Below are 15612 nucleotides of genomic sequence, written 5' to 3'. Positions count from 1 at the left end.
TTTTTATTGTCGCCATGAGACAATTACAAAGGTGCGGTCATCCGGACGCGCTGTGGACTGTTTTTTTTTTCGTAAGACAATTACAAAGATGCGGTCATCCGGACACGCTGTGGACTAATTTTTTATAAACAAGTTTTGCCACAACTAATCACGCTGTTGAACACTTTTATTTTTTTGACGTAAAATGGGAGATCATAAAACGTATGGTCTTTCGCATCTCGGTCAATGAATATGAATATGGATAGCACCTGTCACAAAGAAACCTTCATACCATTCTACTGTGATTATAATTTATCCAGAATGTCACATTTGAAGTATGAAATTCTTTCTTGAACTTTGTGCCAATAAGTATGCACCTATATTGCAACTGTCAGGCGAATTACAACCGATTTTCGGTCATAATAGTTCAGTCACTCATTATTAAGCTGGTGTATCCTGAAGGAAAATCTGAATAGGAAACAATGTGCATTATTATTAGCTTTATTAGGGAGATTTTCAGCCCGAGGCTGGTTTATCTCCAATGATACATTTCGTTATTTGTGTACCAAAACTCAAAATACATTAAGCAATATGTAATCCTCTGAAGTAAGTACACAAGCGTTACCCAATCATACGCAAAATTCGCAGATAGTAGCTAGCCTTCTCGAAATTTGCTAAATTTTGAAAATTCTTAGCATCAGGAATCGTCTTTGTCACAAAAACTACTCCTCGTTGATCACTAGCGAACGTTGTGGTGATAGAAACAAGCTTTTGTGCATGTTCAGTGAGCATAGGACGGCGGTATAGTACCGGCGCTCATTAATTCATCTATGGGAATCACATAATCAAAATTCAATTATCGCACAACAATAATGACAATGTCACGACTTGCATTTGTTGCGACAAACCACCCAATGCGACATATTTGAACAGAATTGGGTAAAGGTCGTTCACCGGGGGTTTAGAAATTTTTTTAGAGACTTGCATTGCGATTTTCGAGCGGTAACTTCGAGACGGTAAATACTGCAACGCTATTAAGATTTACCATAAAACAGATTCTATTTTGGGTTAGTAATAATCGATTATTCACGAGTTGAAAAGTACGCAACAAATTCAGCATCCATTTAGTCCAGAACAAAAATTTTCGAGATCATGTCATTATCTGTTTCCAGTTGGGATAAAGTGTAATCGCCGCGACTTCTTTGTTGCTTGTGTTGTGCCTCTTTTGTCTGACAATTCTATTCTCCGATGAGAATTCATTTCATAGCTGCGTAAATTACAATCGCATGCCGTTTATCTCGCAACTGAAGGTGAAACATCAGTAAATCTCTTTGCAATTTTTCATACTAACTTTAGAGGCACAAATCTGATGAACGAAGTCTGGAACCAAGCCGCACTTGTTTATCCTGACGTTGCACACTTGCAAACAGAGGCAGCTTTTCCAAATTGAGCGAATTTGTTTACGAATTTTCAAGATTAGTGCGCTTGAAAACGTGAGTAAGGATCCAAGTCTGCCATTGTGGCAGCCATATTTGTTTGGTCTGATGTTTTTTCTTAAGCTTTTTTTTAAAAGGTGACTATCTTACCTGTGTTAAGGAGCCTACCTTCCTTATTTGTTGTCTTTAATATTATGGTATTGGAACTATAACATTAATGCAAAAACATCATAAATCCAAATTATGTAAAATTTACGGTGATTACGGTTATCATCCCCAACCGCAAAAAAAAAAGATTCCATCTATATATATAAAAATGCAGTGGCATACGTGGGACCGCGCATAACTTGCAAACGGATGGTCCGATTCGGGTTGTTTGAGTTTTGTTCTGTTAGTTTTCACCCAAGGAAGGTTTATGAGACAAAAAACATTGAAAAATTGTGAGTTTTTTGAAAATCGGGTTTTCGTACATTTTGAACGGGGACTTGGACTAGACTAGGGACTTGAAACGTCAAAAAACGCAGTAGGCAAGACAAAGTTTGCCGGGTACAGCTAGTATTTTCATAAAATTCAAACAATCATCAAGCCACACAAGTTATCATCGGAAAATGTAAGACATGAATTCGTTTTATAGTGTTTAACAGTTTAACATCTAGTAAGCCATGAAGCTTCGTGGCGCAATGTTTTTTTTTTGTTTTGTTTTGGAATGACAATCAAATAAAACAGCCTCAACATCGCGGTGCTAAAGAAAACACACCAGAACATTTTTGCTTCGATCTAAAATTGAAAAAATATCGTTGTCATTTGACCACATTTTGGTGACGCTAGCCCATAATTGATTTAACTTTCTACGCCGACCTAACTAGCAACACATTTCTTCCTGCATTTCGAAATCTGCATGCGCTCTTGCTGTGCCTTGTTTCTCCCCTGGTTGCAGAAACATAGCATGAACAACAGTTTGGGTATCGGTTGATTTTAGATAAAGTCCAATCAGTAACTTACCATAAATCAAGCTGCAGTTCCTACCAGGATTCCTACCTTCTGAAACTTCTTAGGAAGATGCAACAAAAAAGCACACTCACTCAATTTTGATCGCACAAACTTTCCGTTTTCCCATTAAAATTCACTACAATCACTACTTTTTTTTTTAAACGCCCCCGCTTGCCCACATTCATTCACAACAGGTTTATCTATAATTTAATCCGGCAGGATCGCCAAATGTGCAATTTAGATTTATTGCGAGCAAGCGGGAGCTGCGAGAATGCACTGACTTTTCACTTTGACGTTGTTGACCGATGATGACGACGCGGATGTCTGTGATTTGGCCATGCCTACTTGATCACTTGATGCAGCATGCGTCGTTGCTGACTGCTCAATATGTTGGCATGAATCCACTGTCACACACAATGGCATCCGGGAGCTACGAGTAGCACCATATAAGAAAGTCTTTAATTTGACCGAACGCAACATCCGTTTTTTTTCGTTCTCCGACAAAAGTATGTTCACTATCGATCCCGTACCAAATTCCAGAATCAAAAGTTATATTAAATTTTGTTTGTGTGTTAATTGCTACACCATTAAGCAATGTCAAAATAGAACAAAATCTCAAAAATATTGATTTTTGACTGCGACACTCCCACGGTGACTGAAAAGCCACTTTTCGACATTTGCGCGTAAACAAATCACGAGTAGGATGCCATTCTTCAATACACCAACAAAGCTAGCCATGAAAATGTTTGACAATTCTCAGGTCATTTTGACAGACCACACACATGCACGAAAAAGACGGATCATATATTCTACTTTATCGATCATGTTGCCGTCCTTTTCATGCTCATGTTTAATCTGTCAAAATGACCTCAGAATTGTAGGTCATTTTGAGGTTAGGTTCGTTGGTGTAATAAAGAATTGTGGTAGTTATTGTGCAAGTGTCAATCTAAGAAAATTAACATTTTTATTCACAGTCTACTGTGACATGAGTTATAATTTAAATGGCCGCAAAGAAAACCAATATATTGTATTCACAAGTAAACTGAAACGTTATTTAACGATGGTGCAAACTTTATCACGCATACGGTAGGATGAAATCGAGTTAGACGTGTCAACCTTCAAATTCTAAATTTAAGTTATATGGCGCATTTATAACTAAAAGTGACATTCTTTCATCTTACACCAATCAACTTATGCTTCCAACAAGTTACTCTATCCGATCAACCTTCATCGCAAAACCTCGTAAGAGACATAAAATAGAAACAAGTTTCCTACCATGAGCACTTCCAAAATGATAAATTGACTACTTTTGCCATCAACGAAATTTGTCACCCGGAGGGCTCCACCAATCGATGCGTGAGCTCAGATGATCGACGGTCCCCTCAGGGGACAGTATCCATTTGTGTGTGCACTGCGCTTATACGCTTGAGCCGGCTGTCAGCTAGCAGCCCTCAATGTGCCGATATGGTAGCTTTAATTAATTGAGACTGCTTCGAATGTTTTTTTTTGGATTTTGAAAACCGGCTCCCGGTTGCGGTCTAGCCTCAACCAGCGCAGCGCTCGCCATTTTAGAAACTTTACATGAGAAGCATAACTGTCATAACTGAAGCCAGGCACTTGTTACCACGAGCATAAAATTGGATTTTGGCCTCTTTTGGGTGAGCCTCTCGGGTTCCACTTTTGGCACTTCGCCATGTCACCTGATATCCAACAATTCGCAGCAGAACGACATTCTTCGGCAGTGCCCCTCCACCCCTCCACCTTCTGAAGCCGCACGCAGCAACAGATGTCGCACTCACCGAACCGAACAAACAGGATTCTACACCATAACATTTAATTAGGACAAGCTGTTTAATGCGCCCACAGTATGCTCTTATGATATTAAAACACAAACTAGATAAAAAAACAACCTTCTGCAAGAAAAGCTGATTTGACTGAAAATGGCGTTCACTCACAGAAAATTTAAGGCAGGGTCTGCCCATGTAGGAAGGAGGGTCTGACCAAAGGCTACGGTTCATACAAATCTCGAAATGTTATTGTATTTACCAATGAAATTGAACACTTTTTAATGAGTCAGTTTGTTATAGTGAACCTCACCATCTCAGTTGTCGCAACTACCTTTCGCCCCTTAATTAATACTGCCCCTTTTCTGGAGCTTGTTTTCTCACTCGCATATGTCTGCATATAATTTAAAATTTGACTTTTATTTTCATGTTCCAATTTGGGCTCATTTCTACCACTTTTTCTCTTTTTAGGTCACCAAAGACTGCGGCGCGCCGTGCAACTCGATGTTCTTCTCCGAGAGCGAGCGAACCGTGCTCAAGTACTGGGTCGGCTCGTGGGCCGCCGTCTGCGTGGCGAGCTGTCTGTTTACGGTAAGTTGCGTTTCGATTATTTTGTTAATGGGTCTAGCAGCAAGCAGCCAACAACGGAACGAACGTGTGCTGTCTCCTCGCGGGGCGAAGCACCTCATCAAGAGCACCTCTTTGTTCTGGTCATCCTTCTGTCTCTGTCAATCATTCGGATGGGTGGAAACAATTTTCGGGGGTACCCATCCGGGGCAGCGCATATGGCCTTCCGTTGGGTTCAGCGATGCATCCGAAACAAAGGAACGGGAGTGATTCGGGGCGACTGCTGTTTCAACGAAAGTGTCAAGTTTATTGTATCACGTCTGAATAAAGGAGGCAATCTTTCTCACAGTGCTGGCTTAGACTGTTGTTGCGACGAAATCCCACCCAACGGCAACACTGTCGACGTGGGTCCTACTGTCAACTCTGACAGGGGCCTCACCAAAACGTCATCGAAGATGACTTGGTAGAAAGTAGGTAGAACAACAAAATTGAAAGTGAATTCCAGTTGTGCAGCAATTAATCCAACTATCCAATGATGAAAATAATTGAATTACCGCTTAATTATTATGTTTACTAAAGTTATATTTACAATTACTTACAGTTTTCTAAACCTAATCCTACACTACTTCGCGAAACTTAACATTAATTGTTGAACTATAGCTATTGTAAGTACGACTAGGGTAACATTAAAGGGAGAGGGAAAGGGAAAGAAGGCTCCGGACCCAAATGGTAGCGTAACGTCTAGTGTACGAGCGGCAATGTTAGCAGAACAGCTGAAACTCATCTGGGATGCGGCGGCAAAAGTAGGTGGCACGTCTTTCAACTCTCAGCTTCTTAAAGGGCCGGATCTTCTAACCCCCCTTCCCAAAGTTCTGTACCAGTTTCGACAATATCCGGTGGCTGTGTGGCTGTGTGTTCCATCAGATCAACATCCGCTCACCTGACTGCCGCACTGCCCATATTCGCATAGTCGATGTAACCACCAACGTCTGCTCTGATGGGAAAACACGATTTTATAGATTTTTTCCGGATTTACACATGCACCGATTATTTGAATGAAATAATCTGCCAGTTTCGTGGATTACAGCTACAAAAAGTGAGCCGCAATGATTTTAAGATGTTTCATGTAATTTTTCCATATTTAAAACGTGTACGTCAGTTTATGCGACCATTCAGTCGTTTTGATGAATGATTACACGGATAAGTTGACGTAACGACCAGATTGCTATGACCGTTATTTATTTATTTATTTATTTATTTATTTAGTTTGGTTAAAATCATCTGACAAAATGTCTTAATGAAGTAATAATATGTGTTAGCTTTAGCTATTACGGTACCCGTTTTCTGAAAACGTGTTAGATTTTTTTCCGGAATGTCCATCTTCTTCTTCTTGGATCTACAGGGGATAGACAAAATGATCGGGACAGGCAAAATTTTCACTTTTCAAAAAATATTCAATTAGCTGTAACTTTTCGAAAAATGCATCAAATATTCTCAAATTTTTACTGTCAATTCCTCAACTAGTTGTGTATCAGTGGACAAAATTTGGAAAAGATCGGACAATTCTTCACGAAGTTATAAAGATTTTTGAAAAAAGTAAAATTATCCAATAGCCAACTTTGTGCTGTTATATCTCCAGATTCAATGAACCGAATGCAATGAAATTTTGACCATTTATGACTTATATAATGAGCTATGAAAAACCATTGACTTAACTTAATATTCTTAACACGGAAGAAAATTAAAACGATTAGATTATTTTTCTAATAAAACACCAAATTATCCAAAACATCAACATCGTTTCAAAATTAAAGATGCAAATTATAGTTCATTTAGTTTCCCTCTAATTGACTTATATATAAATGCGTTTTGAAGGAAAGTAACAACATAGCCGCCAATAAATTGAAAAAGTAATGGGATGCATATTAAAAATAGACCAATTTACTAAAAAAACGTGAAAAAAATAAAATCGCTATAACTTTTTCGCCTGTTAAAAATTTCAAGTTAAGTCAAATGTTTTCTAGAGTTCATTATATAAGTCATGAATGGTCAAAATTCCAAAGCAATCGGTTCATTGAATCCGGAGATATAACAGCTCAAAGTAGGCTATCGGATAATTTTATCTTTTTTAAACATCTTTATAACTTCGTGAAGAATTGTCCGATCTTTTCCAAATTTTGTTCACTGATACACAACTAGTTGAAGAGCTTGCAGTAAAATTTTGAGAATATTTGATGCACTTTTCGAAAAGTTACAGCTAGTTGAACATTTTTTGGAAAGTGAAAATTTTGCCTGTCCCGATCATTTTGTCTATCCCCTGTACGTCCCCACTGAGACTTGGCCTGCCTCGCTTCAACTTAGTGTTCTTTGAGCACTTCCACAGTGATTAATTGAAGGGCTTCCTTTGCCTGCCGTTGCATGCTTTTGTATATTGTGAGGCAAGTGCAATGATACACCATGCCCAGGGAGTCGAAAAAAATTTCCCGACCGGAACGGGAATCGAACCCGGGTCTCCGGCTGAATGACCGTATTCGTGCGTTAAATAACACGTCTGAAAATGTGAACTATCTGATAGTGCGGTCGAGCGTACGATAAAGCATGGGCATCGTAGTAAGATTCACAGTTGGTCGGCTTTAAATCAGACCGGACCAACTGTTTTTCAATAATAGGAGGCAATCAGTGAAGTACTAGATTGAAAGTAGTGAGCTGGATTTTTGTATGGTGAGATGATCGATTCTCCATTTCTGTAATGAAATGGTGCAAACAACGTGGGTTATATGATTTCTGGCCTAATTTGATGCTGGTTGAGCAAAAGTTTGGGTATCTTTGTTGTTGTATTATTTTTTCTTGCAACTTCAACAACACAGTTACCCAAACTTTTGCTCAAACAGCATCAAATTAGGCAAGAAATCATATAACCCATGCTGTTTGCACCATTTCATTGCAGAAATGGAAAATCGATCATCTCACCATACAAAAATCTAGCTCACTACTTTCAATCTAGTACTTCACTGATTGCCCCCTATTATGGGAAAATGCCCTGCAAGAAATTGGGATATCAAAGCATGTGCATTATTTCTTGAAATACTATGATTCCTTGGCTTATCTTTACCTGTCCAAAAAATCGCCTAGTCCAATTTGACTTTACGCCGACCAGTTTTCTTATTTCGTTTAATGTGTGCAAAATACCGGAATTAAAATTAATCCCCAGGCTCTGCGATGGATCCTAACGGCTTCTTCCAATGCACCTTGCAATTAAGGCAGTCTATGTTGAAAAGGTTATTTTATGCCTTATCCAAAATATGGTGTTGTACGTAACTATTTATTAAGAAATACCTTAGTAATAGGGGAAATTGTGTATTTTCGGCAGTTTTGTTCTTTTTGTCATGGGGGGTTTTTTGAAAGCTGTTGAACTCAGAGTTAGCCTCAAATCCTTCCCAACCAAGCTGAATTATATGCCCAAGTTTCAGGAAATTTGGCCGACAAAAAAACCCCATGACGAAGAGAACAAACCTGCCGAGAATACCCATCGTCACCCTATTTAGAATTTTTTGAGATTTACTTGATAAACTAAAACATTGAGTATCACCCTCATTTATTTTTTCTCATATTCGACAAATTACGAAATGTTACGAAACTAAGTTTTTGCAGTTAAATTAGTAAATCAAAAGCTCATACACCAAACGCCTAATCAATTTTTTTTTCATTTTTATTTATATGTGTATTTTAACTAACATGCTAATTCTACACTCAACGCCTAATCAGATAGATATGGATTTAATTGTTTGGATTGTTTACGCACTGGAGAGTGTTTACGACTGGGAAGAAATGTTGAACTGTTGTGGCTTTCTCAGCCTAACAGAATTAAAATGGCTATGCCAAACTCCTGGCCGTTTCACTTTTGTTAGACTAAATAGCCACAGCAGTTCAGTAGTATTGTTTCAACGATGGTTTTGAAACAAAACGTAAAACTTATAATAGTTTTGCTGTGGAATGGTTTTACTCGTGGCTAACCATGACTTTACTGTTTCGTTAATCAGTCAGGTGCCACAAAAACTCACGTTTCGGGTTTCAATGAATTTGCCTCAAGCACTTAGTAAGTAGCTGAAAGGGGGTTTGAGGAGTTTACGTCGTAATTCAGAGGAGGCGATAGAGATCTACCACAACCATCCATACAAAAAATACAACTGTTCATACATGAAGTGTTTGGATTCTATTAGGAGATTTAACAAACACCCATTTTAGAGTAATTTAAAGTAAGCACGTTAACTGCGAACAATACTCGCCGCTAACAAGGATCACGGCATATGGCGGCGTTGCATGAACTACGAATTGTACCAAGTATGTAAATAAATCGATACACGCAATTTTGTCAGCCCCACAAACGTTTTGCTCTCATTAACTTACGGTCAAACTTTAACTAATTCAATCATGTTCATCACTAAACTACTGCTTGAAATTCTATTTAGATATTTAAGGAGAATAAAAAATGTGTCCCCGAAACAGGCTGACAAAATCGGTTGACTGATGTATAATGAAGCGGATAAAACACGGCAGGTTGCGGTGGGCTGGGTACGTAGCTCGTATGCCAGAGAAATGACAAACTTATACCACATTAGCAGAGAACCAGGAAGGAGCCGTTGGCTTCGTGGTAGGGCGCGCACGTTGGCCTATTAGGTCTTCCTCAACTGCATTTTGCGGCCCTAAGGGGCTCCAAAATCTTAGGGCGACTGGAAGCGATTGATCCAGGATTGAGACCAGTGGGAACGATAACTTCAATCGGCGTAGACTCACCATTACGAGTTGTAGGCTATCAAGTATCAATTTGTTAAATTATTCGCATGTTGTTGTCAAAGCATCATAAATGTTTCAGTATCTACATTGCATCCATAATAAGTATTAACTACTAAATCATAAGTATTAAATCACTATGAAAGTAGTTGATATTGAAAATGATTTTCAGGCATCTGAAATCAAATAATTAGATATCTCAAATATAAATTATGTTTATGTCAATAAATTATCTCAATAAATTATGTTCAATCACGTTTTATGAGGAGATTTTAGTTTTCTTGTACACAGACGTCAGTATTGCGACCACATGGTGGTTACGTCAAAACGTTCTTTTCAATATACTCACATGTTTTAGAACAAACACATTTTTTTAATAATTGGAGCATATGCTATACATGGTGTAGGATATGTTAAGCTAAAAAAGTGGATTTTGACCTATGTGGCGTTTACGTCACCTATGCGAATATGGGCAGTGCCAGTCTCAGCGTTTTCTCTTCAGAGAACATGTAACGGATCCACCTGTCACCTACGTGATGGACGTGGCGACTTTTGGTTCTACCTGTTCACCGGCGTCGGCCCAATACGTGAAGAACCTCAACGCGGAAGAGTTCGCCGAAGAGTACCCTCGGGCAGCAGAAGCCATCGTTAACAAACATTATGTCGATGACTATTTAGATAGCTTCGAGACGATTCCGGAGGCGGTGAGCGTCGTGAACGAGGTTAAACTTGTACACGCTAGAGGTGGCTTCACCCTACGTCGATTTCTGTCAAACGAACCGGAAGTCCTGCATGGAATAGGAGAAGTCATAGAAACGGAGCCGAAGAATCTTGACTTGGAAAGAGCTAGAAAAGTCGAATCAGTGTTGGGAATGAAATGGGTGCCGGACGAAGATATATTTGTCTATACATTCGGCTCGCGTGAGGATATCCTCCAGATAATGAGCATTGACTACGTTCCCACGAAACGCGAGGTAGCCAGAGTAATCATAAGTCTATTTGACCCACTTGGCCTTATCTCCTTCCTGCTAATACACGGGAAAGTACTAATTCAGGAGCTTTGGACAAAAGGGACGGAGTGGGACGAACCAATTCCTCAAGAAACTAATGTCCGTTGGCTACAGTGGATCGGCTCGCTACAGCAGTTAAACCAGCTACGAATATTGCGATACAACTTTCCGTGCTCAGTTCCGACAAATTACGCCTCTCTGCAAATCCATCTTTTCGTAAATGCAAGCGATTCAGCGTACTCAGCTGTGGTGTACTTTCGTCTTGCAACTGAACATAGTACACATGTAGCACTCGTCGGCGCAAAAACGAAAGTGCCCCCCCTCAAAGCTCTCTCTATTCCCAGACTGGAGCTTAAGGCGGCCGTTCTTGGTTGCCGTCTGATGGAAACAATCCAGAACCAGCACACGTACTCGATCAGTAAACGATTCTGCTGGACTGATGCAAACACTGTTCTTGCATGGATACGCGCTTCCGATCACCGGCGATACCACCAATTTGTCGTCGTTCGAGTCGGGGAGATTTTGTCATCCACGCAGCAGTCGGAATGGCGATGGGTACCATCGAAAATGAACGTTGCGGATCTAGCAACCAAATGGAACAACGGCTGGCAGGAGAGGACGAACAACCAATGGTTCCATGGTCCGTCTTTCCTGTACGAGCTCGAAGAACACTGGCCAAAGCAGAAAACAAGCATCGTAACACAAGAAGAACTTCGACCTATCCACTCAAATTTGGCACACTTTTCCTCGAGTATACTGCCCCCACTCGCATAACTGTCCCATATGAATAGGAATGCCAGCAAAGATGGGACTGTTATGCGAGTGGGGGCAGTATAGTCTTCGAAAAATTCAACAGGTGGTCCAAGTTGCTCCGTGTTACTGCATACGTGTTTCGGTGGATCTCCAATCTCAAAAAGAGAAAAAGCAAAGAACAACCTGAGCTGGGCTACCTCACCAGAAACGAACTACTACGAGCAGAAGAAGCCTTGTTTAAAACGGCTCAGAGCGAGTCTTTTGCGGATGAAATCGACATCCTGAAAAAGAGTCAAGGCCCTTCCGAAGGTCAACATCCAACGGTCAAAAAAACTAGTGTCATCTACAAAAGGTATCTATTCATGGATGAGAAAGGAATTCTGCGAAGCCGTGGCCGAATAGGTTATGCACCCTATGCAACTATGGAAGCCAAGTTTCCGATCATCTTGTCGAAGCAACACGTCATTACATTCCTTATAGTAGATTGGTACCACAATACCAATAACAATATTCAATGAAACAATATTCAATGAAATACGCCAACGTTTCGATATGAAGCATTGTCCAGTTAGAATCCGGACGCAAAGGATAATTTATTGTGACGCTCTAAATCGGTGATTCCCAAAGTGGGCGAAATCGCCCCCCTGGGGGCGAAAATCAGGCCGAAGGGGGCGAAAATTTGAAATACCAAATTTGGGGGGCGAAAATACTAAATAAGGGGGCGATTTTTTAAATAATTGAGAAATATCAAAAATATTGAAATACAAGTTCAGAATGTCATCTCTATCATTAAAACTCCCTGACATTTCAAGATTTTTTGTTTATAGGATTTGAAAATTGATTTTTGTCCAAGTTATGAAGGCAAGAACAAAACTTTCTCATTAAGTAAAAAATAAGAAAGTTTTGTTCTTAATTTATATGAGGTTTTTTTTTATTGAAACTTCAATCAAAAACATGACGTTTAAGATGCATCTAGAACACTATTCGGATGAAGGTCGTCACATATTGTTTGAAAATATATCAGAGAAGCTTCCAGGAGAAATTTCAAACATTGCTAGTGAAAGTAGCTTTTTGAAAATCTTCCACAAATAAAGCGTTGAATTCTCTCAAAAGCGAGTGATAGCTGCATGTCTGCATATCTACTTATTTGACAACACAAATTTCTACAATTCTTGGGAAGCTGATTTGACACACATCCCAGGCTTTTCATAATTTTTAATTACTGAGCAAAGCTGACTACATTTGAAAATATACAAATAAGGGGCCCAGATGCAAAGGGGTATAAGTGGCCATTTCGTCGATTTTGAACTAAGCTTATTAGAAAATTCTTCAAATTCCAAGCTTTCTGGGATTTTTTAAGATTATTTTTACGTTGATTAGAAAAATTACAATAAATCGAGAAAAAATGGGTCGATTTTGAAATTCCATACATTTATTCGAGTTGTAATTTTTGCTTCAACGATATTTTTGTAATTGTTTTTCAATTTCTCACCAGTCCTATTTGAGTTCTTATGACTAAATATTTCGGGTGTTGAAGAACCCCCTTTTAGAATATTGGTGAAACATCTGGTTGAGTTTAACGAGTGTTCGTAAATGTTCACAGTCCGTTCTATTTTGCTCGATTTTGTTCAATACTATGATCTCAAGATGCACTGTTTTTACATGCAAAAATGCAGTTTTTTTTTCAAATGCAGACAATCAACGCATTTGCATTACAACTCAATGAAAATGAGAGCGATACTAATTTAGGTACATTAAATACCAGTGTTACCATAAAAGTGTCAAATAGTGGGCTATTAACGGCTCCCGGTTAGCAAATTTTTAGCCTTTTATCATGGAAAAATTCAATCTCACTGAGGGGGGCGAAAATATTATTCTCAAGCTCCAAGGGGGCGATATCTCCTAAAAGTTTGGGAAACACTGCTCTAAATGATCATAATTCTATTTTTTTTCACTGCAGTCTGATTGTAAACAAGTCCTCTATTGATGGTGAAAATTTCATCGATTTTCTTACTACGAGTGAAAAGTTATTTCAGATTGAAGACATGTGAAGGAAAAAATTTTTGCACAAACACGCTGAAAATTTAAGGTGGTCAGATACGACAGTCACGAAAAATGTTGATATCTCCAAAACCATTATGTGTGATGTGCTCAGATGTTGTTAACCATGCCATGAGGAAGTGTGCAAGGATGTTTAAAGTTTATGTTCATGGTTAAATCTGCTTGGAATTCCAAGATTTGCCAGGAAGTTCGAGCTCTGGACATCGTTTTCTCACATCACGATTTTTACACCAAATGTGTACAAAGATGACAAACTCAAGAATCGCGCGCTGCTTTTCAAAAATGCCCACAAGGGATCTCAAGAGGTTTGAGCTACTTTGGTGAGCTATAACGACAGCCTGAGATGTGAAGTGGTGTCATCACTGTTGGATAGTGTTTATTTACGAAAAACACACTCAAATTTTGCTTCTTTGGAATTCACTAAACAGCCCTTAATTTCGCATGAAGATAAATATTTGGTAAAGTTTCTTTGGATTCCTAATCAGACTGGTAGAGGGTCTCAGGACACTACAGAGATGACCCGATTGTTAAACAAATACGCCGAAGGCGTTGATGTTAAAATTTACTACCATTGTGCAGATTTTTAAGGAAGTTATCACGGTAAAAATAAGGAAATGTATTAAACATTAAACTTAATAATTTTAATGATATTTTTCCATGAAACTACAGTAAATTATCTTTGTTTTGAGGGTTAAACCTTTTCTGTTTGTTATTCCACCTCTGAGATATAAGTGATTATCTGCGTCCGGATTCTAACTGGACAATGCCTTATCTGCGCTCAGTGAAGGTAGCGATTGGAGCCGCGTTGGAAACTCCACGTAAACCGGACGACGAGATTCTGGAGACTATTCTTGCAGAAGCTGAAGGGATGATCAATTCGAGGCCGCTTACGTACGTTCCTTTGGATTCAGCTGATCGGGAAGCTTTGACACCCAATCATTTTCTGCTGGGTAACTCTTCTGGGTCAAAATTCTTGCATACTGGGCAACTAGACAATCGAGCTGTCCTGAGAAACAGTTGGAAACTAGCAAGGCGCATCACGGACGAGTTTTGGCAAAGATGGCTGAAAGAGTACCTGCTAATGATCACTCGGAGGTGCAAGTGGTTCGAGGATGTGAAGGAACTAGAAGTTGGTGACTTGGTGCTGGTGGTTGACGGCATGACGAGGAAGCAATGGGTGCGGGGTCGCATTGAAGAAATATTTCCCGGACGAGACGGAAGAGTACGACATGCATTGGTACGGACTTCAACGGGATCTCTACGAAGAGCAGCGGTAAAACTGGCTGTACTCGACGTCGCAGAGAGAAGTAAACCAAGTTCCAGTTCTCCTAGTACTTTGGAGGCTCACCATGGTTTACGGGCGGGGGTATGTTGCGACGAAATCCCACCCAACGGCAACACTGTCGACGTGGGTCCTACTGTCAACTCTGACAGGGGCCTCACCAAAACGTCATCGAAGATGACTTGGTAGAAAGTAGGTAGAACAACAAAATTGAAAGTAAATTAATGCCATTGAACTGCGAACTAAAACTGAAATAATAATTGTTTGTAGCTTAAAGCACACTAACACAAAAAGGTATTTGCTTAACGGAGTTGGTGACGTAACCCAACAACTGTAGCCACTGAAAGTTGTTGCTCTTAGGAATATGCCAATTGTCATCCTCCAGTGTACCGCCGATTATTGCTCGCAGCACTTTACATTCGAAGACTCGAAAGCCTCGCCGATCAAATTCTCTCAACGTCCACGATTTATGACCGTATAAAGCGACCGGAAGTCCTTAGGTCTTGTACAACGCGATGTTTGTCTTCGTTTGTAACGTACGGGACTTCAGCTGTTTTCACAGATCGTCAGATGCTCGATCGATTCACAGTCGCAGTCACATCACCTCGCGGCTAACATAATTATCGCACGTCACTAAACTAGCATGATAAACAAATTCGTCCATAACTACTTCGTCTCCACTACCATGGCCTGACCGACGTTGAGTACCAGCAATCATTTACTTGGTCTTTATAGTGTTAATCGTAGCTCCAATCCTCGCAGTCTTTCTTTTAAAAGGTATGAACGCCACTTTCACGGGTCGACGGTCGATCCCGATAATGTCGATATCATCCACGAATCCCAGAAACATATACGACCGCGTGCAATGGTTCCGCTCCTTTGCACATCGGCTCTCCTTATCGCTCCTTCCAGTGTTATCTTCCGTTTTAGGCTACTTAGCAAGTGCAGGCGCGTTTTCG

At 39.8% G+C, this 15612-nt stretch overlaps 1 protein-coding gene across 1 annotated transcript in view; it reads left to right on the top strand.

The window, feature by feature from the left end:
- Nucleotides 1-15612, top strand: part of LOC109427048 (frizzled-like) — a 131827-nt gene that overhangs the window by 55736 nt on the left and 60479 nt on the right. The window contains exon 2 of the mRNA XM_029865283.2: nucleotides 4661-4780. Within this exon, the coding sequence (XP_029721143.2) occupies nucleotides 4661-4780 (120 nt within the window). The remainder of the gene's footprint in view (nucleotides 1-4660; nucleotides 4781-15612) is intronic.

The sequence above is a fragment of the Aedes albopictus genome, chromosome 3 (genome assembly GCF_035046485.1).
Source record: "Aedes albopictus strain Foshan chromosome 3, AalbF5, whole genome shotgun sequence".
Taxonomy (NCBI): Eukaryota; Metazoa; Arthropoda; class Insecta; order Diptera; family Culicidae; genus Aedes; species Aedes albopictus.
The sequence above is the reverse complement of the archived record's forward strand: the minus strand, read 5'-3'. Positions and strand labels throughout refer to the sequence as shown.